General features: G+C 37.1%; 1 protein-coding gene across 5 annotated transcripts in view; it reads right to left on the minus strand.

Annotated features, from left to right (window-relative positions):
* The window catches only part of LOC113058472 (non-muscle caldesmon-like), a 47,396-nt gene that overhangs the window by 15,859 nt on the left and 4,178 nt on the right, over positions 1 to 27,359 (minus strand). For 4 of the 5 annotated variants that reach the window (XR_003277978.1, XM_026226433.1, XM_026226427.1 and 1 more), the window contains exons 2-3: positions 10,163 to 10,259; positions 1,179 to 1,322 (exon numbers count right to left, since the gene is read on the minus strand). Coding sequence is in view for 4 of the 5 variants with exons in the window: in XM_026226433.1 (XP_026082218.1) it covers positions 1,179 to 1,322; positions 10,163 to 10,236 (218 nt within the window). In the remaining variant the exon portion in view is untranslated. Of the gene's footprint in view, positions 1 to 1,178; positions 1,323 to 10,162; positions 10,260 to 10,717; positions 10,874 to 27,359 lie in introns of those variants that run through there. The other variant, XM_026226420.1, reaches the window with a different exon arrangement.

Genomic DNA, 27,359 nt, shown 5'->3' on the forward strand with positions numbered 1-27,359 from the left:
ATTTTGTGTTGTAGTTTATAGTTAAATCTTCTGTATATTTAGACAACATTTTGTTACTTATTAAGTTTAGTCGATTTTAAAATAAATAACACATTAGACACATATTAGAAAAACTAACACATACATTAGAAAACTGTCAACATTTTTATTTGATGATAATGTGCAAAATGACAAAAACATCTGTTTTACTGTAGCAGGCCACAAAGTTATTTATATTTTGAAATAATGTATAAATATTTCTTAATGTGTCAACACACTATCGGGGTCGGAAATTATTATTTGTATTCAGCAAGGATGCATTCAATTGATCTATAGTAACACTAAATACTTTTGCATTCATACAACAGTTTTCTATATTAAATAAATGAATAAAAAAAAGGTTTCATGGATTTCACAAAAATATTAAGCAGCATAACTATTTTCAACATTTATAATAATACTAATAATATTAAATGTGTCTTGAGAGGCAAAAATATATTTAGATTCAAATATAAAACAGTTATTTTAAATCGTAATAATATTTCACAGTATTACTGTTTTTACTGTATTTTTGATCAAATAAATGCAGCCCTGGGGAGCATAAGACTTTTTTTAAAAACAAAAATTCTCACAAACCTCAACATTAATAAAATATAAAATATAAGATGCCAAAATTGCATATAACCACACTTAAGCAGCTATAAGATTACCAGCAGGGCCAAATAAATCAATGGATATTTGGTCATTACGCAACTTTACAACCCTAAAGAATGTAAATTCCTTTCTTATCCACAGTATCATCAAACATCACATCAGCAAACTTGGACATGTGAAATTATGATTTAAAGTGGATCTGCACTCCCTTTTTCTTTCTAGATCTGCATGAGCAGCGTGGACTGCCATATGCCTGCCACTGTAGGTTAATGTAGTCTGACCGCACAGCTTGGCAAACGTTTACCCTGCGTCAGCACTACGGACAATAGCCAGAGCTATGTCTGCTCACACATAGAGAACAATCTGGTCTTGTCTGAACATCATCTGTGTCCATTCACTGCACAAAGCCTCAGTGTCTGGACACGTCACGGCTTCCGCAGTGCTGACCTGTTACAGGAAGTTATTTATCAGTGCTGCCCACAAAAGCACCAGAGAAAACCACAGTATTCCTGTCGTGTAATACTCCAGAAGTGTCTGTGTTTTACCTGTGGCTGTTGTTGAGCTCCGGGGTCTCGGGTTGGTAGGCCACATCCTCGCTGTCCTTACTGCGCATTCTCTCCTGTCTCGCTCTTCGTCTGCGCTCACGAGCGGCCTCCTCCTCATCCTCCTCACTTCGGCGATACGCCATCCTACATAGAGACAGTTAGATGTTATACTGGTAAGAGATGATAAGAGTTAGGCCTTGTGTCACCTTGGCATACACAGTCACAGCTGCTGCTGTTGTTGCTGTTGAGGATGAACTTTCACTGGCTGTCAGCCGTTTGTGTGTGTGTGTGTGGGTTTCAGCTTTGGCAGCGGATGAGAGGATCCTGACGGCAGTGTGGCGTTCGGCATAGCCAGGGGACTTTCGTGCAACCTAAATAAAGTTTTCACAACTCTCTGACAAGTTTTCTTCACTTCCTTCTCAAGTCTCCTGCTGATGTTTTATCTCAGATTCTCAACCAGTTCAAATTTTTTGTAGGTTACACTGCAAACACTTGGGACTTTAAATTTTAAATGCCATTGATATAACCAAGGCTGCATTTATTTGATCAAATATACAGTAGACAAATCATAATGTTAAATATTATTACAATTTTAAATAACTTTCTGTTTTCGGTTTTAATATTTTTTAAATATAATTTATAATATAATATAAACTTTCTTTGGATTCTTCATTGCAAAATACACATTTCTTCATATTAAGCCTAAAACATGTTTTAATTAGTGCTGTCAAATGATTAATCACATCCAAAATAAAAGTTTTGTTTACTTAATATATGTTTGTATGCTGTGTATATTTATTTTGTATATATAAATACAAACACACACACACACACACACAAAATATTTAGAAAAATATGTTATGTTTATATAGTAAATATATTTATATATACATTTTATGAATATATAAATATAGACTTGTAAATATTTTTTAAATATATACTGTATGTGTGTATTTATATATACATAATATATACAGAACACACACATATATTACTGTATGCAAACAAAATTAGTTTGACAGCAACAGTTGTTATCACTATTAATATTAATATATCACTGTTAATATTGTATGATCTCTGTAATACAGATAAAGTCTTTAAAGGAAAGACATTTTAGCACAGTCCAATTTAGCACGGTCAAATATATTTAGGTATATCTTTACTTGGACCTCAGCACTACTTCCGTACAATTAAAGTGGACAAAATCTGTTGTTTTAATTTTGCAGACTTTAACTACACCAATTTGGTAAAAGTATAATTGCAGGGTATTTATATTAAGCCCATGAATATGAAAATGTATTTTGTAGTATACTTAGCACAAAATAAATGTTTTTCAAATACATTTTTGTATTTGGTATGTAACAGTGCTACATTTTTCCCTAATTCTTTCACGAACAAAAGAACAGTGTTTATAAAAATCTTTTGTTACATAATAAATGCATTTACTGAGTCCTTACTGAATAAATTTATTATTTTTTTTAAGCAAATTATATATATATTTTTGTCCTTTTAATTTTGGAGTGAAAGACTTAATCTGGGCAAAAAGCCCTTGTGTGCTGTGATCAGGAATGTGTACAGAACTGAATGTGGCGCTCCGCTAACGCCCATGGAAAACCTTGGGGAGAGTGAAATCATATAGAGAGCTGGATTCCTGCCGGATCTGTTGTTCTTTCTTTCTGTCTTTCTTGTTCTTGTCCTCTCTCCCTTTGTCCTTGTGTTAACAAACCAATCCGCCAAACTCAAGCACATTTGTACTGAAGTATAAACCATATCAAACTGTTCACTTTGTTCCTGTGAGGTCCACTTAAAACAGCTTCTCATGATCATTTTCCAAAAAAAAAAAAAAAAAAAAAAAAAACACTTCAATGCCATCATATGAACAGAATAATAACAGTTTGTTGCTTTCTGACAAGGGGAATCCAAGGATTTATGGACAAACTCAAAAAACTAAATCGTTTTGGACCAGTTTTTAGATCAAGGTTACAGTATGTTTTAACAACACATCAAACTTTTAATTCAAAGTGATTTCTCTCAATCTAAAAATGAATGCAATCCAGAGGGAGCATTCAAAACAGCAGAGAATGCCTTCAAATCTGCTTTAACCTTCCAGCGCATCGTGTCTGGACTCTCTGATCTGATATCCCTCCAGGGAACACCGCCTATCTTGCACAGACTGCACAATGCTTCCCTGTTCCATAACCACAAAAATAAATCAGAAAAAACATGCTGCAATAACTTTCGGTAGAGTCTCTGCAGTGTTTTGAGGGAACTGCTGTAACTCTGTTCTGGCATGTCTCTGGTACCTGTAGCCATATGGGATGTAAACCAAGACATCAGGCGAACATGCTTTCCACATGAACCACATCTTTCAGCCATGTAGAATTAATTATTTTATAGCGCGTGCAGTGAGAGCTACACGGAGTGTGTCATGTTTTATTGGATTCAGTGTTGGAAGCAGTGTGGGAAATGAAGTTGATATGCAGCTAATTTTGCAGCTAATTTTCTCTCACAACATGCAGAGCACAATCAGGCGACGGACGTATCCAGCTGACAAGTATTTTCTTGTGGTCCAAACATCTCAGAAATGTCAGTGCAAACATTGCGCACAGGGCAAAGGCTCTGGAGAGCAATCACAGACACTCCACAGGGGTTGGGAGAGAGAAATATATGGACCCTGCCAAATAACTGTTCTATTCCCACGCTCTGCCTTCTCTTTTTTCCTTCACCTACTGACCCAACACTTGCCTCCAACACCACAGATCCATCCATTCTGTATTTGACCACAGCAGAGGATCACTTGCTCTCACTTCTGCCCTGTAACCTCGTAGCTTTCTGTAACAGCATCCCTCAAACACATGTATACCCTGAAGCGGGCCTTTCCTCTACCAGCCGGAGAGTGTGTGTTTGGAATGGGCCATTCGTTGAGGATGGGTGTTATTTCCTGAGCTCTTCCTGGCCTCTCATGAGAACAGCACAGATGTGTGGCGCCAAGATGGTCTCCACTCCAGAGAAAACTGCACAGAAGCAGCTAAAACTGCTCAAAAAAGAACAAGTTTTCTATTTTAATATACTCTAAAATGTAAACCTTATTCCTGTGATGTAAAGGTGAATTTTCAGCATCATTACTCCAGTCTTTCATGTGTCATGAGCCATCAGAAATCATTTTAACATGCTGATTAGCTGCTGAAAAACATTTCTTATTATTATAAATGTTGAAAACGGCTACTTAATATTTTGTGGAAACCATAATCAAATTTTTGCTGAATTCTTTCATGCATATGAAGTCTTACTGACAGCAAACTATACAAGGTATTCTTATTAATTGATGCTTTTTTAAATTATTATTTTATTTACATTTTGTTGTTTCTGGACAGTCAAAATGTGCTGGACAGTCAAAAAATCACTGGCATTTCCATTTGTCCGGCAATTTCTTTAAAAGTGACGAATGTTATTTTAAACAATGCAGCTGGAAACGCTACTTCAGTCCCAAATTGCTTAAAATGCAATATTCCGATTTTTCCAGCATAAACTAAATTCTCAGCATGGATGGAAACATGAATTTATTTTGCAGCTGATGCTATAATAGATTCAGAGGACTGGACAGGAATGGCAGGTTTTGGTAATCATTAGTCAGAACATTCCGTCAGCATGGTGAACGGGGACACGGAGCCAGCCGTCAAAACATTCCTGTGTGTGTATGCGGAATATCAGTGTCCCGACTGGAGCTGGAATGCATCAACCTGTCTTGGGAAAAATCTCTGCAGTCACACAGAAGTGTGTATGTGTGTGTGCGTGTGTGCGTGTATACATAGTACTTTAAAAACAGCATGAACCCTCTGACCCTTCAACAGTGCCAGTCATCTCAGAAGCGGCTCTGACCAGCTATTCACTAAACACAAAGCAGACCTGATCTATGATCTAGTCATTATAGTCTCAAAGAGCCAGATGTTTGACTATCGGCAAAGTCTCATTCACTTTGTGGCCTATTCCAGCCGTGAGCCGCCCACTTAAACAGGAAGGGCTCGTTTGACCTTCATGTAAAATGAATACTCGCATTTCATTCTTTATGGATGATGTTTTTGGCCAGATAAATTGGAAATGGGTGATACCACAATACACCAGCATTCAGCAAAAAGGCTCTTAATTCAAATATTGGGACAGGAGTATTTGCAAAAACAGACATCAAAGAAATCAGCAGAAATTTGGGGTGTGCAGAATTTATGTCCATTCAAAAGTAATAAGTATCAGTTATTTGATATCTATAACAAAGCAGAATTCATAGTAGAGGATATCTTGCTACTAAATGATTGAATGTTTCACTGCAAACTTTGCCTTAAATGGTCAAATGGCTCACAAATGTGCCATTCCTTTGATTTTTAACATTCAGGCTATAAAAGCAATAAGGTGATTACTTGTTATCTCTTTAGACTAACAAAACAGAATGGAGCTCATTGGGTTAAAAATGTTGGAGATACATCAATATACAGTCTTGTTCAAAATAATAGCAGTACAATGTGACTAACCAGAATAATCAAGGTTTTTCGTATATTTTTTTATTGCTACGTGGCAAACAAGTTACCAGTAGGTTCAGTAGATTCTCAGAAAACAAATGAGACCCAGCATTCATGATATGCATGCTCTTAAGGCTGTGCAATTGGGCAATTAGTTGAATTAGTTGAAAGGGGTGTGTTCAAAAAAATAGCAGTGTGGCATTCAATCACTGAGGTCATCAATTTTGTGAAGAAACAGGTGTGAATCAGGTGGCCCCTATTTAAGGATGAAGCCAACACTTGTTGAACATGCATTTGAAAGCTGAGGAAAATGGGTCGTTCAAGACATTGTTCAGAAGAACAGTGTACTTTGATTAAAAAGTTGATTAGAGAGGGGAAAACCTATAAAGAGGTGCAAAAAATGATAGGCTGTTCAGCTAAAATGATCTCCAATGCCTTAAAATGGAGAGCAAAACCAGAGAGACGTGGAAGAAAACGGAAGACAACCATCAAAATGGATAGAAGAATAACCAGAATGGCAAAGGCTCAGCCAATGATCACCTCCAGGATGATCAAAGACAGTCTGGAGTTACCTGGAAGTACTGTGACAGTTAGAAGACGTCTGTGTGAAGTTAATCTATTTTCAAGAATCCCCCGCAAAGTCCCTCTGTTAAAAAAAAGGCATGTGCAGAAGAGGTTACAATTTGCCAAAGAACACATCAACTGGCCTAAAGAGAAATGGAGGAACATTTTGTGGACTGATGAGAGTAAAATTGTTCTTTTTGGGTCCAAGGGCCACAGGCAGTTTGTGAGACGACCCCCAAACTCTGAATTCAAGCCACAGTACACAGTGAAGACAGTGCAAGCATCATGATATGGGCATTTTTCTCCTACTATGGTGTTGGGCCTATTTATCGCATACCAGGGATCATGGATCAGTTTGCATATGTTAAAATACTTGAAGAGGTCATGTTGCCCTATGCTGAAGAGGACATGCCCTTGAAATGGTTGTTTCAACAAGACAATGACCCAAAACACACTAGTAAACGGGCAAAGTCTTGGTTCCAAACCAACAAAATTAATGTTATGGAGTGGCCAGCCCAATCTCCAGACCTTAATCCAATTGAGAACTTGTGGGGTGATATCAAAAATGCTGTTTCTGAAGAAAAAAAAACCAAGAAATGTGAATGAATTGTGGAATGTTGTTAAAGAATCATGGAGTGGAATAACAGCTGAGAGGTGCCACAAGTTGGTTGACTCCATGCCACACAGATGTCAAGCAGTTTTAAAAAACTGTGGTCATACAACTAAATATTAGTTTAGTGATTCACAGGATTGCTAAATCCCAGAAAAAAAAATGTTTGTACAAAATAGTTTTGAGTTTGTACAGTCAAAGGTAGACACTGCTATTTTTTTGAACACACCCCTTTCAACTAATTGCCCAATTGCACAGCCTTAAGAGCGTGCATATCATGAATGCTGGGTCTTGTTTGTTTTCTGACAATCTACTGAACCTACTGGTAACTTGTTTGCCACGCAGCAATAAAAAATATAGTAAAAACCTTGATTATTCTGGTTAGTCACATTGTACTGCTATTATTTTGAACAAGACTGTACATTTATGATTTTGCGAACTATTTGTTCCTCTGAAATGCTATTTTTTGCAGTAACTTTTAAACATGTTTCCAAACAGCATGTTTTGTCTATGGGAATGATATGGAAGCCCGTTTCTGCCACAGGATTAAGACTTGAGACTTTTTTCCTCACAATTATGAGTCTATATCTCACAATTCTGACTTTTTTCCTGCCAACTGTGAGATATAAATCAAGAATTGTAGGATATAAACTTGCAATATAAACTTGATAAACTTAAATCTAAAAAAAGATCTGAGATGTAAGCTTAGAATTGTGAGAAAAAAAGGATACATTTTGACTTTACATCTCACATTTCTGACTTTTTTCTCCAGAACTGCAACAGTGCTGTGGTCAGTTGTAAAGTTGTTTGAGACTTAGCATTGTATGTAAAGTAAAAGAGTAGCACATTTTAGGTTGTCACCAAGTTACAGTAATACATACAGACAAAAGTCAGAGCACACAGCCTCTGTCTCTCTCACACGCTCGTCATTTTCTGCAGTTGAAACGTTGGCAAGTCTTCCAGATGAAAAGGACTGGTGCACATCAAGCCATCATCGCCTGATAGAAATGCAGCTGGACTCGGATGCCAAGCTGCTCCTGCGTGCATTAAAGTTATCGGACTCTCGTTGTTTTTCCGCGTCAGTGCCGAGCCAACATCTGCCTGCCCGCTGTCCCACGGCTTGCACAGAAGACAGTCTAAAGATGGAGAGCCTTGCAAATCTCTGCCAGTAAACATTTCTAACGCAGAGCCATTTGGCACAGTGACAGCGCTTATCATATGTACACTGTAAACTGAATTTTGTGTCCGCCGTGCATTGCGATGATGGCCAAAATGAACAGGGCCAACAAGACAACACATGGCTTTGACTACTTCAATTACGGGCAAAGAGTAAATATTGATCGTTACAGCATCTTTGCATAATTCCAGCCATTTAATAGAGCGATTTCATCTTTTATCACTAACTCAAGGAGGCGAAGAAGAGCGGGCCAAATTGAAATGACTCCACAAGAACATAAACATAAGATCACATTGTGTCACACAGCTGAACGGGTTGCATTGATAGCTTTCTGCCAAATGTAATACTTGGCATAGAAAACACAATTCTAGCCTTTCAGAGGTTTATAACATATAGCCAAAAAAAGCATTCGTTTTATGCTATGCTGTAAAATATAATAGCCCCTAATCTGTGCGTCATCGGCTTTGAGCTTCCGCCTTAAGATTAGGTGAAAAATATCCCATAAATCTTAAATCATGAAAAGAAAAGCATTCATGGTAACATGCTTGGAGGAACAGGAAGTTCGCTGCAGACGGGAAGCTGACACTCAAAACGAACTGTACACCATGTAACTCTGGTCTAACATCCAAGCCAATGGTAACAGAAATAATTGTTGCTGAAAGACGTCGATTTAAAAGCTGATTCATGCCATCCTACGCTCTGCTGGAATGATAATAATCTCATTTTGCATGTTCGTTAGCAATTGCCTATAATTCTTTTTGACAGCGGCATACATGTCCAAGAAACAGCTGTTGTCTGTGTTTGCAGAACTACACAGTGCTCTGAGATAATCTAGCGCTGATGTAAAATAGCTTTTTGGGTCAGTGCCTCCAGTGGTTATGGGAGTGTCGCTTTGCCTTAAATGGTCAAGAGGCTCGCGAATGTGCCAGTCCACTGACATTTAACATTTGTTATGTTAACACCAGTTTTCTGCTTTAATAGCAGACTCCATCATCAGAGAAAAAGAAAAACGAGCTGGAAGTGCAAGCTTCAGACCGCAAAAACATTAAAACAGCCATTTCTGTTTTCACCTCTGACTCAAAAAACAGCAGGCAAATTTTTCTTCTTATTTATCCACAAAGAGAACCAATCATTATCTCTTTAGATGGGTAGGAAGCTAACTGGACAAAAGTTAAAAAGTTAGGATTTAAGAATGCTGGAAACACATCATATTTATGAATCTTAAATGACTGTAAATTGGTTCAAATTCTGTGAAGTCTAGATGTTCAGGATGCTCTGTTTTGCACAAATGACAATCAACTGGGACGAATGCTGTCAAAAATGACCAAAAAAAACCCAGCATAATCCTCAGTGTGTGGTGCAGATGCACTTTCTTCATGCAGAGGCATATTAACTTCATTTTTGGTGTAAAATGGCCTTTAGAGTTGCCAAAAATATAATTTTTGGGTTATTTGTTATTAAAAAACAAATAAGCAAACCCAGTTCAGGTAACAAAAAGTAATGCAAAAGTAATATAATGCATTACTTTCCCTAAGTAACAATTAGTTTTGAAAGACACTTTTAAAAGCAACTTTCCCCAACACTGGTTATAAACTGAAAATCTTCCCTCCCACCATTACTCATTCAGATGTCATTATATTAAAGGTAACCTAATCTGATCCCATGATACCAAAACTGATATCAAACTGAAGAACTGCAGAAGATAAAAAAGATAATCCATGCAAAAAAACTTGAAGTTCATGTACCCTGAACACAGTGAATATTGCTAAACTGGCCACTTTTACATAGTTTTTTTTCCCCTCTTGGTCACTGTTTGCTTGCAGAACATAGAAAAAAAGTCAACATCCTTGTTATTTTGTGTAAGAAAATCATATAGGAACGAACTGAGGGCAAGAATATGATGATTCAAAACTGCCTAAAAAAAAATAGAAGTAGAAATGTTAAAAAAACATCAAAAAAGCATGTTTAAATCTTGCACTATTGCACAAAGACTTATTTGGCCAAACAGTAATGGACAATTTGCAAGCTGTGAACAATGAATCTGATGATCTCACCCCAATAACAGCCCTAGGTTTACGGTGCAAAACGGCTGAAGAGTTTGCAAGAAAGACGCCCAAGTTACCTCTCAGCTTCCAGACGCATCTCCTCCCGCTTCTGTCTCCTGAGTTCCCTGCGCCGCTCAAAATCATCATCCATGCTTCAATCCTGAGAGCGTGACCCTGGAAAACAACAGAACATGTGTGTCCTTTAGTCTCACCCATGAACCTTATAGAAACTCACACAATCCCCTCCGTTACTGAATATGGTCTGGATTCCACAGCTGCTGCGAAGTATTTGGTTAACCTTTACACAAAAATCAGGCATTCCCATATGCAAGACATTTACAGTCGATCTTTTCTCAGCCCGACATCAAACAGATCACAAGTTTGTTTTCATAATACCACTTAAAATGGAAATTGTGGGGGAGCGAGGGAGAAGAATGAAGAAAGAAAAAAAAGATAGCGGGAGAAAGAATGGGTGAGGAAAGGATGTAAGCACAGGATGTCCACTCAGTCAAGCAGAAAGACTCTGACTAAATATGCTGCGGAGGAACCGAGCCCACCCAGGAGATACAGAGCTGTTGTCATTAATCTCAGCGCTGTGATGCTTCAGACGGGCCATTTCCAGTCCGGCCTACCTTCACTTCAGTGATGATAACCTCTGGAACCTTTTAGCTTTCAAAACATAGCAGAAATTCGTTCTCTGGTCTCAATAGCGCTCCAGCACAAAGAGTATTTCAGACACTTTTCTTTCTCTCGTTGCAGCTGGAGCTACCAGAGAGGGCCAAAGCCGGCCTCTTCCTTTCCCATTTTTTCACCCTCCCTACTTTCCTCTATTTTTCTCCCTCCCATTATGGTGCAACTCTCAATCACGGCCGATGGGTCTGCCTCCTCCCTCTCTCCCCCTTTTCCTTTCTCTCTCTCTCTCTCTCTCTCTCTCTCTCTCTCTCTCTCTCTCTATCCTGTTCAGACACCGTCCCTCTCTCTCTCTCTTTCCCTTCCTGACTCCCAATTATTGCCCATTCCATTCCATTCCTATATATATATACACATTTTTTTTTTTTTTGCTCGTTCCCTCCTTCTCTTTTGTGATCATGCAACTGTTGCTGTTTGGTTAGAATTCGCTTGCAGAAAACAGGAAAAAACAAAATTTTGGGAGACTTCTTGCTTGATACTTGTTTGAAAGTATAGGTTTTAAAAAACTGTAGTTAACTACATCTAGCTATATTAAAGCAAAGTAAAGGGGCAAGTATTACAGAAAATAAATACACTCTTAGATATATAGATTCCAAAACAAGGTTTTTTTTGCAGTGATGTCATAGAACTGACATATTCTTCTATATTTTATTTGAATTAAATAAGGTCAAAACAAACAAAAAATATTAAATATATAAAAATTCTAAATCATGTTAACAAAACTCTAATAGATAAATGGAATTAGATTTTTTATTCTCATCAAAATGCTATAATTCATCTGGCACAAAATAAATAAAATAAAATCAATCAATCAATTGGGAATATTAAGGTGACAGCATCAAACTACGACAGATAAATTTACATTAAATGCAAACACATGATTATACACATAAAAAAATAAATGATATATATATAATAAAATATCACTTAATTTACATGATTGAAACAGCTGAAATGCTACTTGAACAACACAATGACATTTCCTCAGCTAACTTGGTTGCACTATGTGACAAAACCAACAGTTTTGCATTTTTCTTGTGGGAAAAAGTGGCTTGTGGTTGGGAAAACCAACACACAGCTTAGCTACTGTCCCGCTACTGAACAAGTTAACAATGTCACTTTTTGTTGGTTCCCTAACACACAAAGTGTGCAAGAATGGAGAGAGAAAGAGGGTCTCAGATACAAGAGAACAGGAAACACTTCTCCTCCTAAACCCCTCCTCCATATTCACATAACTCTGAGAGACAGAGAGAGAGAAACGGACAAAAACAAAAACAGCAGCGGGAGAGGGGACGCAAGGAATGTGAGCGAGAAACGGCGAGCGCGAGATCGAGCCGATCTTCCTTATCAGGCAGAACCGCTGCGCCCGCATTCACAAACCGCAGGAATGTGGTCTATCTTTAGCTGGATCTTCTGTTTGCAGGAGCATGGCTGCTCTTCATATCGGAGCCCAAGAGCAAACAGCACTGACTCAGCTCAATAAAACTGTCACAACGGTGTACGATCAACTCAAATTGAATCAGCGCTGACCTCACATGCTACATTTATGATTGAAAATTCAGGTTGTGTATGTGTTGCTGTGCTGATGTGTGCGAGCACCGCACGCTGAAGTGTATCTGACAATAAGGCCTTGTTTTCTGAGAAAGAATGTAGAAATGGATTTGTCTCTTCCTCTCGTGGACCACCCGTGTGCCTAGATTCACATCGCTACACTTTTTCCCTCTTCAGTGTTTCATAACGGGGGTCTGGCTCCCCCCGGCGAGCAGGGAGACGCCTCCTGTTTAGAGAGCACGCGCTGTAATGGCTGTAATAACACATTTACCTGCTAAATTACTATGTTCCTCGTAAGTACGGTGCTTAACCCTTCATCAAACCTCATCACTGCAATGACCCATGGGAATGCAGTCTTAGAGCCTCTGTCTGTGATGTTCTCTATGTCGTGAATGTACACACGGACGCCTGTGCCAAACCACATGAACGATTCAGAGTTGGCTCACTTTAAATTCTGTAGGGAAAAGGGAGCAGCTGATGAAGAAAAACTAAAAAGGATGACAAATGGAAAATTGTAGTCTATTTTACTTGGGATTTTGCTCAAAATTTAAGATGGCAACATGAAACACATGCATGTAACCCATTTTACTTCTGTTTTTCTAAATAAAACAGGTTATTCAATTTTATATATATATATATATATATATATATATATATATATATATATATATATATACACACACACACACACACACACACACATAATACAATAATAATATTATAATAAAGTAATAGACAATACTGAACTAAACTAAATCAAACTAAAAATGAAAATGTATAAAATGTAAAACAATTTTTGTTAAGGCACATACTTCCAAACATTTTTTTTTACTTTTTACAATAATGTTAAATCATTAAAGGGGTCAATTAAAGGGCAGATTAAAAAAAACATTATTTTGTGTGCTTGGTGTAATGAAATTAAAAAAAACTTTATTTTCCACATGTTGTACATTATTGTTTCCCCTCTATGCCCTACCTTTCTGAAAAACAGTTTTTTACCAAGCTCATCGTTCTGAAAAGAGGTGTGCTCTGACAGGCCTATTAGCTATCCAGTGTGTTCTGATTGGCTGAATGCCTCAAGTGTGTGACGGAAATGTTATGCCCCTTGCCATACTGTGATGCGTGTCCCGGTCAGACCAGGGCGAGACAAGACAAAACCAATAAAATCCTTTACAAATGAGCCATTTGTTGCATCCAGTGGGTACATAATTACTGATTATAATGACTTATACTGTCTTTTTACGTGTTGCATTGCATTGCACCACATAAACATAAAACCATGTCTGCATTTATGATCAGATAAACGACAAACAACAAGCAACAAACAACAAGCTCTACCAACTCAAAACCCATGTTTGAATCATCAGTGGCCAATCCTTTACATATGTAAACGTACTTACAGACAGTGAGTCAGAACGGCCAGCACTGTACGTTCAGGAAACAGTCCTCTATAAAATATTTTGCACACATCTAATGCTTTGGGTTAAACTGCTCTGGAACAAAGTTATGCCTTCTTTCCTGGCGCGAACATTTGGGTGGCGTTATGCAAATTTTCCCACATCGTGACGTAGACATGTGGGGGCGTGTTTAAACGAGGCATTTTAAGAGTGCGTGGAGAGCTTAAAATTGCATCATATGACCCCTTTAATGTTATAAATATTATTACTTATATAATATACAACACTAAACTATATCAAATGGAATAATGTATGTTGGTGAATCATTAATGTTTTGTGTAACATACCAGTTTTCACAGTCTGAAATGTAACCCACCTCTGACCGCAGGAAATTTCTTGTAACCGCTTTGCAATAAAAAATAATTACAAACTCATTAACGTCAACACACTTAACCTGAACAATCTACCATTAGCAAGATGCTCGTAGTTCGCTGAGATAAATGTTGAGGTAAAGAGTGTTCTTTATAACCAGAGCCAAAGCTGATGTGATCCACAACCTGGCTGCCAGAAGGATTAAATAACTAAATGTTTGGATCTACCACCCACCGTCTTTTGGACCACAGCCACTCTGGACAACTTGAGAGAGACTAAATTTACTGCTCAAGAAGAAAGCGGAGTGTTGCCAACATAAACCATCGCCCTTATTTGCATGTCTCTCAATATAGGTCCATTAACATAGACTGGCTTCGCTATCAGAGTTTATGCTAACGCACTCTCCGCGGCCGCAGCGGGAGTGTGGTGTAGGAGGACGATTCAGATTCAGTCTTCTCTGGCCAAGATTTTAACAAATGGAGGAACTGCGCAGACATGTTGCATTAAAAAGCATTTTACTGTAATATGGTGTATATTTCACCATGAAACAACGTGGTATTAAGTACCAGATAAAATGGCCTTTTCCCTACAGGAAGAAGTAAAGTAAATCTATGTGTAACCATCAAAATGTCATGAAGTGCACTTCTACTGACTGCACTTTTAGTTCACAATGTTTATACCATGCAGCCAAAGTAAACAAACACATGGGACAATTCCAAATTCATTTTAACATCAACATGGCTTTCATAACCCATTCTGTAATGTAATTTGTTTCCAAGTGAAATGTGTGAGAAAATGCAATTTTTGGATTGTGATGCAAAGAAAAACTTTACATGCCGTAACATGAATTATGACTCAATTTGCATTGCAGCAACATTTCTAGCAAAATGTAATGCTAAGGCAGAAGAAATCACAGTGGAAATGTTCTCAGGCTTTAAAAAAGTGGGAAAGTCGTGCTTCTGCAGCCAGGTATCCCAGAAATCTGCAGCGTCAGCGGCCTATCAGAGCCTCAGACACACACACCTCATTAAAGACACTGCAGGTATGCCAGATATGCACAGTCAGCATTTCGACCTGGATTCACTGACAGATGCTCTACAACTTCAATCAGAACCTTTTATACTATACTAAAAAAAACTTTATTAATCCGATTGTATTCCTGGAAATGTTTTAGCTGATTTCCACATCCACATTAAAACACATCATTTGAACAAGATTTTAAATTGAACCAAAACAGATGTTTTTTAAATGAATACTGTGAATTACCTTAGTTTTAATTGATGATCATATGAAGTGTATTTACCATTTGATGTATCATTAGATCTGTAAAGTCTATCAAGATGATTGTGATATTCAGCTGATAGTTATTAGTTAATAAAAAAAAAAAAGTACATCAAAGGGATCACAATATGTCAATATGGTTTCCGAAAGTGAATGTCAAGATAGCAGAAAGAGTGTCATTAGACACAGTTTAAAAATACAACTTTCAACAGATTTCCATTACTTTTTAATTTGTGCAAAAAAATAAAATAAAATCTTATCTATAATATGGGAATAAGTTTTAACTGTACCTTCTGATCACACTGCAAGAAAGTGAAGTTCCTTCATCAGTGTTTTTGTGTTGTCCAATGCAAATTTCTAAATATTCAAAATACATTTTGAAACAAAATGGCAAAATATAAGAAGTGAATCAAAATGAAGTGAGGGCTCAAAATCTAATTATTTTAAAAGAAAAGCAGTTTTCCCTAAATTTCCCTATTGCATAAACTCACTTCAGTTTGTTCAGTTTCCAGAAAACAAAACTTGATATCTTCATTTTGCATCTCCAGTAGGGCTATTCCATTGAAACTGTAATTGCGATTATTAATAATGATGAACATAATTTACACTGAATGATGTTTATACCACTGTTTGATGGAACTGCATGCTGTATTTTTATATACATCGGATTGGTTTCTTCTTTAAATTATGAAAAAGTAAAAATATGTAATAATTATGTAATAATGTTATTAATTATAATGTTATACTTAAACTAAACAATTAAGTAATTGTGGCATCCATAATTATCTAATCACGATTAGAAATTTGATTAATTGTGCAGCCCTAATCTCCAGTAAACACACCTTGATTTAAGGATGTTTAGATAATTGTTTGAAAAACAAGACAAAAAATACTAATGCCACGGCTTTATGAATTTAAGACCTCTTTAAGGCCTTAATTTGTGGCAAGACTCACAGAAACCCTGCTTCCTGTGGTAAATTAACTGCATTTGGGATTTTAAGTTGAATTTAACCTTCAATAAACCTTCATGCCCTTAAAAAACAAATAAATTCACATCTTCAGAAATTCAAACATCCCAGTCACTGAATGGATAGGAACAAATCAAGAGAGTCAAGAGAATAGAGAATCTAATTCCCCTTCAATCCTCTGTGTTCACTCAACAAACCAGGAGAAATAAAGAGATCAAGAACGGTCTCAAACCCGAGCCAGGAGAATGAAATCCACACTGCTCCTCTAACTGTCTGTCTGCATTTGTGATTACAAACCTACAGACCTAGTGCTGAACTATGGGAGCGTGTGCTCGGTGAGATGCGCAGGAAATTGAGAGCACCAATAAAAGTGACTGGAGGCCAGCCGGAGCCGTCCCATAAAGCCAGCTGATTGATTGGGCGGCACACGACCGCAGATCTCAGGACAGTGTCAGGACAGCGATGGCAGGAGTCCAGGTCTGGTTCATGTGCAATATCACAACACTATGTGATGGACCAACAATCCCTATTAACAGCTGTGTCCATGTGCTGAAGGTCAGACGACATGCTGTGCTTCAGAGATTTTAGAGGGGAAAAAGATGGTCTGGTGCAGTTTCTAGACTTTTTGTATTTACATCATCAACAGCAAACCAAAAAAAAAAAAAAAAAGAAAAAAAAAAAGCTTTTTTTGACTATTATACTGAATATCATTATGCATCATTAATATTTGATACAAATGTTTGCTTGCCTTTAACTGTTTCTGACATTTCATATACATACTCTTTTGAAATAATGGAACATTTATTTATAAATCAAATCCAGATTGGACATATAGAGCAAATTATGGGGGATTTAAGAGTATGGCCTCCCTAATTAAAGCTAGACTAAAGAAGTCAGATTGAGGGGGTCTTATAAGTGCATATAATCTTTTTATATACACTCAACAGCATTTTCAAACAACAATTAACCACCACTCTTAGATTACAAGTTAGTCACAATATAAAATGTCCCTTAGTTACATGCTTACAAATTTACTGTAAGTTTTAACTAGTGGCAAATTTCAGTACACAATTTGGGTTGAGCAAAACCAACTTCAAAATGCTGTAAATTGAAATTATCCCTGGTATACTGTAGATTTACACACCGATGAAGCCATTCATTCAAGCATATTTTTCCCTCCCAGCATATTTTTTCAAAATCTTTCTGAAATGTACCCCAAGTTGTAAAAAAAGGCTCTAGTCCTGCAATATCAACAATAGCAATAGTAATCTTGATGGAAAATGAGCTGTATTATGCGAAAATGCTGGTTTGATCTCTTTGGCGATGTTTGGCTTATTGAAGACCTGTTCCACATAACCAAAAGCTCGGTTTGGACTCTCTGATGCATTAGCACATTTATAACCCTAGGGCCTTAAAGAAGAAACAGAAGGAATGAAGAGTAAGAGAGACAGAGATTGAGAGAGAAAAAGAGCAGGATGTGCCGCTATAAATCCAGTAAAGATTTTGGCAGGAAGAGTAGCAACTGCTTTTCATGACCGTCAGTGGGAAAAGAGGAGAAAAAAGTTGGTTACGCTACCTCTACCTAACCTGGGCTTGGACACTGAATTTGTTGCTCAAGATGAATCTCTAAGAATATTTCTTCACTTGCATCAATAATGCAAAAGCTTTGCCTTTGCATAATGCTGCAAGCATGTCATGGTTTCTATTTCCAGGGAATTCATGCATGAGCTTGATTTAAAAAAAAAAAAAAACTATTTATCTTAAATGAAAAGTGAATTGCTTTGGATAGCATCTGGTAAAATATTATACATACAGGATAAGTGTACAGTCAGCGAGTCATTAATTGCAAAATAAACCCTTTCAGGGTAATGCAAGGCACTTTGGTTTTGTGTCTGGAACCTGATCACCACATCAGGGTTTATTTTGCGATAATGACTCGCTGACTGTACATTATCTCTTAGGTTTTAAAAAATGGGAAGGAGGGGATAAAAAATTCAAGCATGGGCAAAAATAGGCCTCAGTCATTGAATTTCCACTTGAGGTTGGAAAAGGAGATTCCTGCATTCCCAGACAATGGATCGCATTCCCCGACACGTCTGCATGTCCTGTGAATCTCTACCTACGCAAACACAAAATACATTTAAACTGCTCAATTACCCACAATGCTATTCCATTACAGGCTCTGGTATACAGAGTAAGTGTCAATAGTTGTAATAAGTAAACAATGTAATCTTTGATGTATGATCTGAAATTCAGCTATGAAACCAAAAGGAATAATTTAAATTTTAAAATATATTCAAATAGAAAACAGTTATTTTATATAGTAAACATATTTCAAAATTTTTACAGTTTTTGCTGGACTTAGGTTCAAAAAGTAATGATTAATAATAGTAATAATATACATTACTTGCATAAATAACAAAAAAAAATTATCTTTTAAAATTCACCCACAAATAATAATTATATATATATATATTATATTGTTTTTTATTATATTTATTATAAAATTATTATATTGTTTAAAATAATAATTTCTTACTTATAAATACAGCATTTTATTTATTACTGAAATAATGTATTATCATATACGCATATTTATATATTTAATATATACAAATGATTTATTATTATATTTTTTGAAATATATGTATATTTGCATATGTAAAATCATTTAGTTTGCCAAATCTTTCACCTTAAATGTACACTTTTTTTTTTCCATCACAGAGAATTGAACATGAGAAAAACGAGCACATGGGTTCAGGATGTTGGAAAAATGTTTCTCTTTCCGCTTTTGAATGGGCAATTTTCATAGGCATTAACTAATTAAACCAAGGGCCATTTATTTCTGCACAACAGCAGCTGTGCTTCTGAAAATGCATTTCAGGTGCAGAGACGCTTTCATGTTATGCATTTTAAAATGCTGATTTTAAATGGTCCTCTCATGCACGTCCAAAGATCGCACCACTATCAGCCAGTGTCGGCATGCAAGCTCCTCAAAAAAAAAAAGAAAAAAAAAAAAAGAGCAAGAGGAAAAAGGCCAAATTGAGATGCTTGTACGGCATCAAACGTCTGCTGCCTATTGGCTTGGCTCCACATGACCAAATATGGTAGGAAAAAAGCTCTCTTTCCCGTAAGCAACATGCACAAAAAAAGAAAAACCCAAGGGTTTCACATGCTGTGTAGACAGATAGAGCCTCATGCTCAAACTCACTGACCACAGAGAGAGAGAGTGAAGGGACTTCTATCTGCACTCCGAATGATAGCGCTACGTGACGTCTGAGTAGCATCACACAACAAAACATACCTAGCATACTAGCTGTCCCAAACCACTTTTAATCCCTCTTCTACACTATCCTTGGCTTGCTGAGGAAAAAAACTGAAAAAAGCTTTTCCCTCCCATCATTTTTCTCCAAGATTGAGCGGTTTTAGTTTTTAGCTATGTCTCTTCTTACATAACTGCGAGAGACCAGAGTGGAAAAAAGATTCTTGTCCAAATATCTAGCCACGGAGATGGCCGTGACAGAAAATACCTCAAAGCAGAATGCATCTCAGTGAGCTTTTGACGAGTGCTTCACTGTCTATGCTGAGTGTGATGCAGAATAAATGAAGCCAAATGCATTTAGCATCTTTATCATGACACATAACCTTTTTCATGACCTGTTTGGATCACCAAAGCATGTGAGAAGACGCCTGCCAGGGCTTAAGTGTTTAAGCATTCATTCGTCCGGCTTTGGATCTGATGAGCTCAGTGTGATGTCATGCACGATACCATTTTATAAAAGCGATCATGTACATTACATCATATGTTGACAACTGACAAATTGTTGCAAGGAAATTTATCTCATCATCATTCAAAACCCATTTGGCTTTCTTCTCTGGAACACAAAAGGAGAATTTCTGAAGAAACTGCTATTTTCTATGTAAGTGAATGGGGACTGGATCAGTCAAGCTATAACTGCAAAAATATAAAATTATAATAAAAGCAGTACATACAACCTGTGCGTTGCATTGCAAGTCTTCTGAAGTCATATAATAACTGCTTGTTGCATGAACAACCCCAAATTTAATTTTATAATATTATTTTATTTATAACATTTTATAATTTAATAAAATTACAAAAAGTACATATTCAAATGTAAAGCTGTATTACATTTTTATTGTTTTCATGCTTGAAAACCCCATTTTATCTTTAACCCTAATGCATCCGTTTTTTTTTTGTTTTTGTTTTTTTGAGAGAGAGATACAGACAAGGGGAACTTGTTCTTTACTTATCGTCACATTAAGCTTTTGTATGGCTTCATAAGACTTGGAATACAACACACAAGTCCTTCAGACTACTTTTGTGGTTTTAAATGTGCTTTTTAGACAGATCCAATTAGCTTTAATTTCCATAGAGCAGCACATAATTACATTTTGGGTGTACTTATCCTTTAAAGCTTGTTTCTGCATCCAGGCCATCTACTGAACACCAGTCTGAGGTATTAAAAACACCAGGCTTTGCTAAATATCAATCACATACTACATTTGACTTAACATGAGGGCCTCAATTAGGAAGAGGCTGCATTTAGCTGCTCACTTTTTCTCTCGCAATTAACATAACCCAGCACTCTCCTGTATATATTACAGCTGGAACATTTAATGGAACATAAAAATGTATTTCTCATAAAGCTAAGAAGTTCCTGATGCATCTTTTAAAGTGTGTCTATGGAACCCTGCACACAAGAATGGCAACAAGACTGAAAGAAAAATTATGGGTAAAACCACCAGTGATTTAAGGCAACATCAGTATGCAAGAAATATTTTCCTGTTGTACCCTACATGGTAGCAATACAAACCAAAAGCATAAAGCGTGAACTCAATGCGTGTGTGCAACATGCACCCCTTGTCCTCCATCCTCAGAAACCAGCTTCTGTCATGTTATTTTGTTTATGCCTTAAGTCTCTGAACTGTGCGAAAACATTCACTCCCCGAGGAGTTATCGGCATGGATAGTGACATTTTTCCATCCAGTTTTCCATTCCATCAGTATTAATCTTCCTCAATGTGGCTGTTTTATAGTCCAGAACTCAGACAATGGAATGTACTCTTCTTCAGTGCACGAGATTTTAAGACCATTAATTGGCAAGAAATTTCTGAAAAATGAAGGGCGTTGCATTCCTCAGGAGAGATAGCAGAAATAAGATTATAATAACACGAGCTAGATGACGTCACTGGAAGGCATTACTCAAGGATGCATCATTCAGGAGTTGGAGAGAAGAAACTGCATTTTGTGAGCAAACTTGCAGAACACAAGCTCAAATTTTTTAACAAATAGTCATCCAGAGCGCATGCCAAGGCACGTCAAGATTGAGTAAATATTAAAAGCTATTTTTTTCTAAAATAATAATAATAGTAATAATAATAATATTACAATTAATTCATATTTATTTATAATATTTTTTTCTACCAAGATTGTATATTAAGTAGTAGTAATCTATAATTACAAATTATAAATCAATATTATATGCATATTATAAACATTTTTATAATAGTAATACTAACAATAATATTTAAAAACATTTAGTAATAAGTAAATTTCAGTAATGCAAGTTTAAGATATGTATGTACATACGTACGTATTTATGGGTGTGTGCATACATATATACAATTACATTTAAATTTATGCATTAAGCGACTTACAGTGAATTCAGGCTATCAATTTTTATTTATCATATATATATATATATATATATATATATATATACATACACACACACACACACACACAATATTAAAGGACGTTTATACATAATGATATACAATATATCATAAGTACAAAGATATGCATGTTCACAGCAAAATCCGTTGTTCTTTGAGACTCCTTAGATGACACATTCCTGAGTGTAGAACCCTTTCCCGTGCCCCTCTCCTCTCTGTTCCAGCTACGCTACCAGATCTCCCCTCTTCTGTGCATATTTCTGCTGGCTGTTATTATTAGCATGGCTCCAGGCCAGCGTTGTCAGAGGCCATGGATTGTGTGGCCCACACGGACAGCAGCTCAACCTTTAAAGATGCAGGTATATCACACACGTACACCAAGTGTCACTCACACTGGCCACGTCGCCGTGTATAAGACATTGTCTGGCAATAACCGTGGCTATGTTTAGTGCCACAGGGCTGTACAGCTCGTTCAGGAAAACCTAAAAAAAAAAATGTTCTTTCACTGCGGCTGCAACGGGCCAGTTCCAAGAAAAATCTCTCTTTCTCGAGCAAGCACACAGTCAAATATATATACATGGGTTTGGATGATTTTGCAAGCTTTATGATAAATTCCTCTATTTTAGTCGAGTGAAGTATTGCCACAGTCAAGACTAGAAATGTTTAAGTGCAAGCGCTCAGTCATGCAGCTCAACTCGATGTACCCTTCCACTCCGCAAAGCCTTTTAAGGGAAAAAAAGTGCATAAATCATTACCTCAGAGTTCAGCATAAAGGACTCCTGCTGCATAATCTTTACATTTACAAGAAAAACACAAATCTCAGGCAAGCATGAAATTGTAAATAATTGAATATTGGAGCTATGGGGTGGTTTCAGGTTCCCGGGTTAAGGGTAGCTAATGGCCAAACTGGAAATGAGATTAATTCACAAACCCAAGCGCCACTGGAGTCACTCCAAAACGACGTTGGCCCTTGCTTTTACACACCTGTGCCACACACAAGCACCCATTCAGGCTGCTGACATTGGTTGTGTTGACACAGATCCTGAGTGACTCGCTATTGCGTTTCAGAAGCGCCCGAGTCAATTCCACATCATTAAGTCTAACCTGAACTAATGGAGGGGGCGTTTTTATTTGCGGTGGTCTCGCAGACGCCTGTCACAGACTTGAGTGGCGCTAGAGCCACACACATACACACACATCATACAGACTGCAACAAGTGGCCATTGTTCTTGTTACAGAGGTTCATTAAAGCAAACCTTAATGAGGTCTGCAGGCCTTCTATAGACACACACACACACACACGCAACCTCAATCACATTCATCAAATCCTCTCAAGTATTTCATCACTCAAGGAGACACGCACAACTGCTTTTACCCATTTTAAAGAGATGTTTGAATGCTGTGTGCATCAGTGATTAACAATAACGAGTCTGTAATTACGACTGACTCCCTATCAATTTGCATCCCCCATTTTGTTTGCATCAGGCCAAGAAGAAATAAACAAAGAGCCTGTTTGCTGTTGCTATTGTTTTGGCCTCAGCGTCACCGAATGCTAATTTCCCACAATTTGGTTGTTGACCCTGTTCCAAAACATTTCTTGCTGTAGACTGTCTATATAGGTATTTACTATTAAGGCAGCATGGTAACTGAAACTCATAATCCACAAGGTTATTACGTTTTGTATCAGTATGGTGCTAAGCTAACAGCATAGAAGATCTGTTGTGTCAACAATTTTTGATATTAAATGACATCTTTCATCATGTTCTCTTTGATGATTTTTTATAACAGAGCCTAGAGGTTTTCTTTTTACAGTAATGACAATAAAGAACCATTTTTGGTTTGCCAATAGCATTTTACTGAACAGTTCTTAAAATAATCCCCTGATATATATACTAAACATTTCAGTTAATTTAATTTGCACTTAATTCTTCCTACCGTATAGGAGAGAAAAGAAGTAGCACAATGATCTGCCAGTTATTGGTCTTTCACGAAGAGATCTTGTCAAATGCTTATGCACAATGATTCATAATAAAAGCTGAATGTACTGTATGGTCGAACGTATCTGTGAACATTTCTAAATGTTCACTATGGAAGTCCATTTCCAGTTCACAAAGCTAGACACATTGCATATTTGGATTGCCTTCTTGACGTGCAATGCTGCCTTTGAATTTGGTCAATATGTGGTATATTAACAACATTACAAACCTTTTGGAACAGCCTTTGATACTGAAGTTGGCAGTTCACTAGATCTTGGAACAGTGCTTCCACTACACAACCAATGCAAATGACTTACTATAAATGCAACGTATATTTTTTATGATTACCACCTCTGAATCACATTAAGTCTATTCTGAACACATTCTGCCACACTACTGGGACATGTATCAAATAAATTCCCTGTTTTTTTTTGTTTGTTTTTTTGCTCACTTAGAATCACTAGCCCTGCAAAGTACAGCAGGAAAGTGTCTACACTAGTTTGGACTCCAACTGAAGGGTAATAAAATCCGCTTTAAAAAAGCCAGACCTGAGATGTTTATTAATAGTATGAGGAGCGATTGTAATGGGGAATCATTAATAACACATTTCTTATGAGGTAAGAGTCTCTCGAATGCCAGTTTGTCTCCACACAGAGCATTGCTGATTAAAAACTCATACCATGAGAGCGCATTTCTGCATCTGAAACAGTGCCAGCTGTCTGCTGATGAAGAAATTAACTCATTCCACAGTGCTTCTCAACTTACAAATTCAAGCTGAGCTGCACTACCACAAAGCGATGTATACAGTAGTTCCGCTGATGTAAAGCAGCCAGGATGCATTTCATTCAACGCGCACAGGTAAACGTGACCATGGACCACAAAACCAAATTGAGATTTATACATCATCTGAAAGCTGAATAAATATGAGATTTCATGTATGGTTGTTAGGAAAGGACAATATTTGGCTGAGATACAACTATTTGAAAATCTGGAATCTGAGGGTGCAAAAAAATCGAAATACTGAGAAAATTATCATTAAAGTTGTGCAAATGAAGTTCTTAGCAATGCATATTACTGATCAAAAATTAGGTTTCAATATATTTATGGTAGGAAATTTACAAAATATCTTCATGGAACATGATCTTTACTTAATAACCTAATGATTTTTGGCATAAAAGAAAAATCGGTAATTTTGACCCATACAATGTTTTTTTGGCTATTGCAAAAATGTGATCTCAGGCATTAATCAGCTCTAATTGGCTCTCCCAGAAGAACACAATGTCATGTGAAGTGGAAAGAAAGAGGAGGCGAGTGCGCAAGTATGTAAAAAAGGAAAGAGTTAAAGGTGCTGTAGGGAACTTTTGTAAAAAAATATTTGTTACATATTTATTAAACCTGTCATTATGTCCTGACAGTAGAATATGAGACAGATAATCTGTGAAAAAAAATCAAGCTCCTCTGGCTCCTCCCAGTGGTCCTATTGCCATTTGAAGAAAGTCATGCGCTCCCGGTAAAAAACAACCAATCAGAGCTGCGGTCCGTAACTTTGTTTGTGTTCAAAATGTAGAAAAATGAACATAATAAGCGAGTACACCATGAATCCATTTTCCAAACCGTGTTTTTAGCTTGTCCTGAATCACTAGGGTGCACCTATAATAAGTGTTTATATTCAGACTATTTTAGATTGCTTCGGGGATACCGCGGCGGAGTAACCCAGTAACTTTGTGATTCTTCATAGACATAAACAGAGAGAAGTAGATCCGGCTACAATGTTCTTCCGCAAGACGCAAGCAGTTCTGTTTATTAGCCGCTAGAGCGTCAAAAGTTCCCTACTGCAGCTTTAACTCTATAAAGGCTCTCTTAAACAATTACCACTGCTACCATTACCAGACGCACACATAAAGATTGAGGTCTGTTAAAGAATTAATAGACAGGAAAATAAGACTAGCGTCAAATCATACCACTGTGGTATTGAGGGGATTTTGCTCTGTTTTTTATTTTAATGATTTCAACATCATCAGTCAGTTTTTTTTTCTTTGGCAGCCTGTGTAGGTCATCTGTTACTCAATTCTGCTCAAATTCATCATGCTAGCAGTAACATCACCTCTCAAGATTGTTTTTTTCTTTGACCCAGCTTGGCTCGTGATAAGGATGCATGTACGATCAGACCATGTAAGGCTGAAAGAGCACAAAGTGAGCCGGCAAAGAGAAGCGTGCTTGCTTTCTTAGTTCAGGAGGTCAGGAGAGTTTGACTAGCAGCTCGCTAAAGCACTCCTTACCTCAGCAGAATCGGCATTTGTCAAATCAAAGCTCGCTGGCTCTCCCTCAACACCTTTATGGGAGCGCTGGCGCACATTCGTGCTCACAACACGGGCCTCTGCTAAGCACCTACATCAACATGACCTCATGCTAGAGTCAACGTCAATTTTCATGCGTTCTTTCGCTTCTGCATCATGGCCTACCCTAAATATGCCCCCTAATTCTTCATTTCCCTCTCATGGTGTGATTTCTAATGGAATGTGCTGGACATCTCTTGATTAGTTTTGTTTGTTTAGTGGTCGGCTGAGGAAGAGGACAGGGAAAATGGGCTCGACGAGACATTTCCTGTCCATGTTTATGCAGATGAGAATCAGCTCGCTGCAAAAAAATAAAAACTCATATTGGCTAACACGTTACTATTATGGTCATTTTGAAAACTTGATGTTACATGGTTTTTGAAGGATGGCATATATTCAGGGATGTAAGAAAGATATGAAAAGTGGAGGAGCACTCAGCATTGGTTATGAATATTGAATTAAATGATTGCCACTTACCACTTGCACGTTCATTCAGACCAATGAACATTCCTGTAGCTCAAACATAACGCGAAGGTTATGGGTTTGATTCCCAAGGAATGCATGAACTAATAACATGCACAACTTTAATGCAATGTAAATGACTTTGGATAAAATAATAATCCAAATGGTTAAACAGAACTGCCCACTGATAATGCTACCAATTCGCAGTCTCTTCTGCTTAGTCTTAAATGGAAAGATCACCTAAAAATGAGAAATGGGTCATTATTTAACTCACTCTCATGTCGTTCTAAACCTGCTTGACTTTCTTTCTTCTGAATTTTGAAAAAAATGTCTTCAATGAAAGTCAATGTTGTTGGGACCTAACTGACTTACACATACAAAAGTAAATTATAGAATTTGGAACAACATAAGGATGAATAAGGATGGCAAAATTTTCAGCTTTATATGGCCAGGCTACAATTCTTTTCTCTGCATTGCAGCCAAGCAAAAACAACAATTATATCCCTAATATGGTAAATGTTACCTTATTCTAAAATTGCCCATAT

Source organism: Carassius auratus, chromosome 4, assembly GCF_003368295.1.
Source record: "Carassius auratus strain Wakin chromosome 4, ASM336829v1, whole genome shotgun sequence".
NCBI lineage: Eukaryota > Metazoa > Chordata > Actinopteri > Cypriniformes > Cyprinidae > Carassius > Carassius auratus.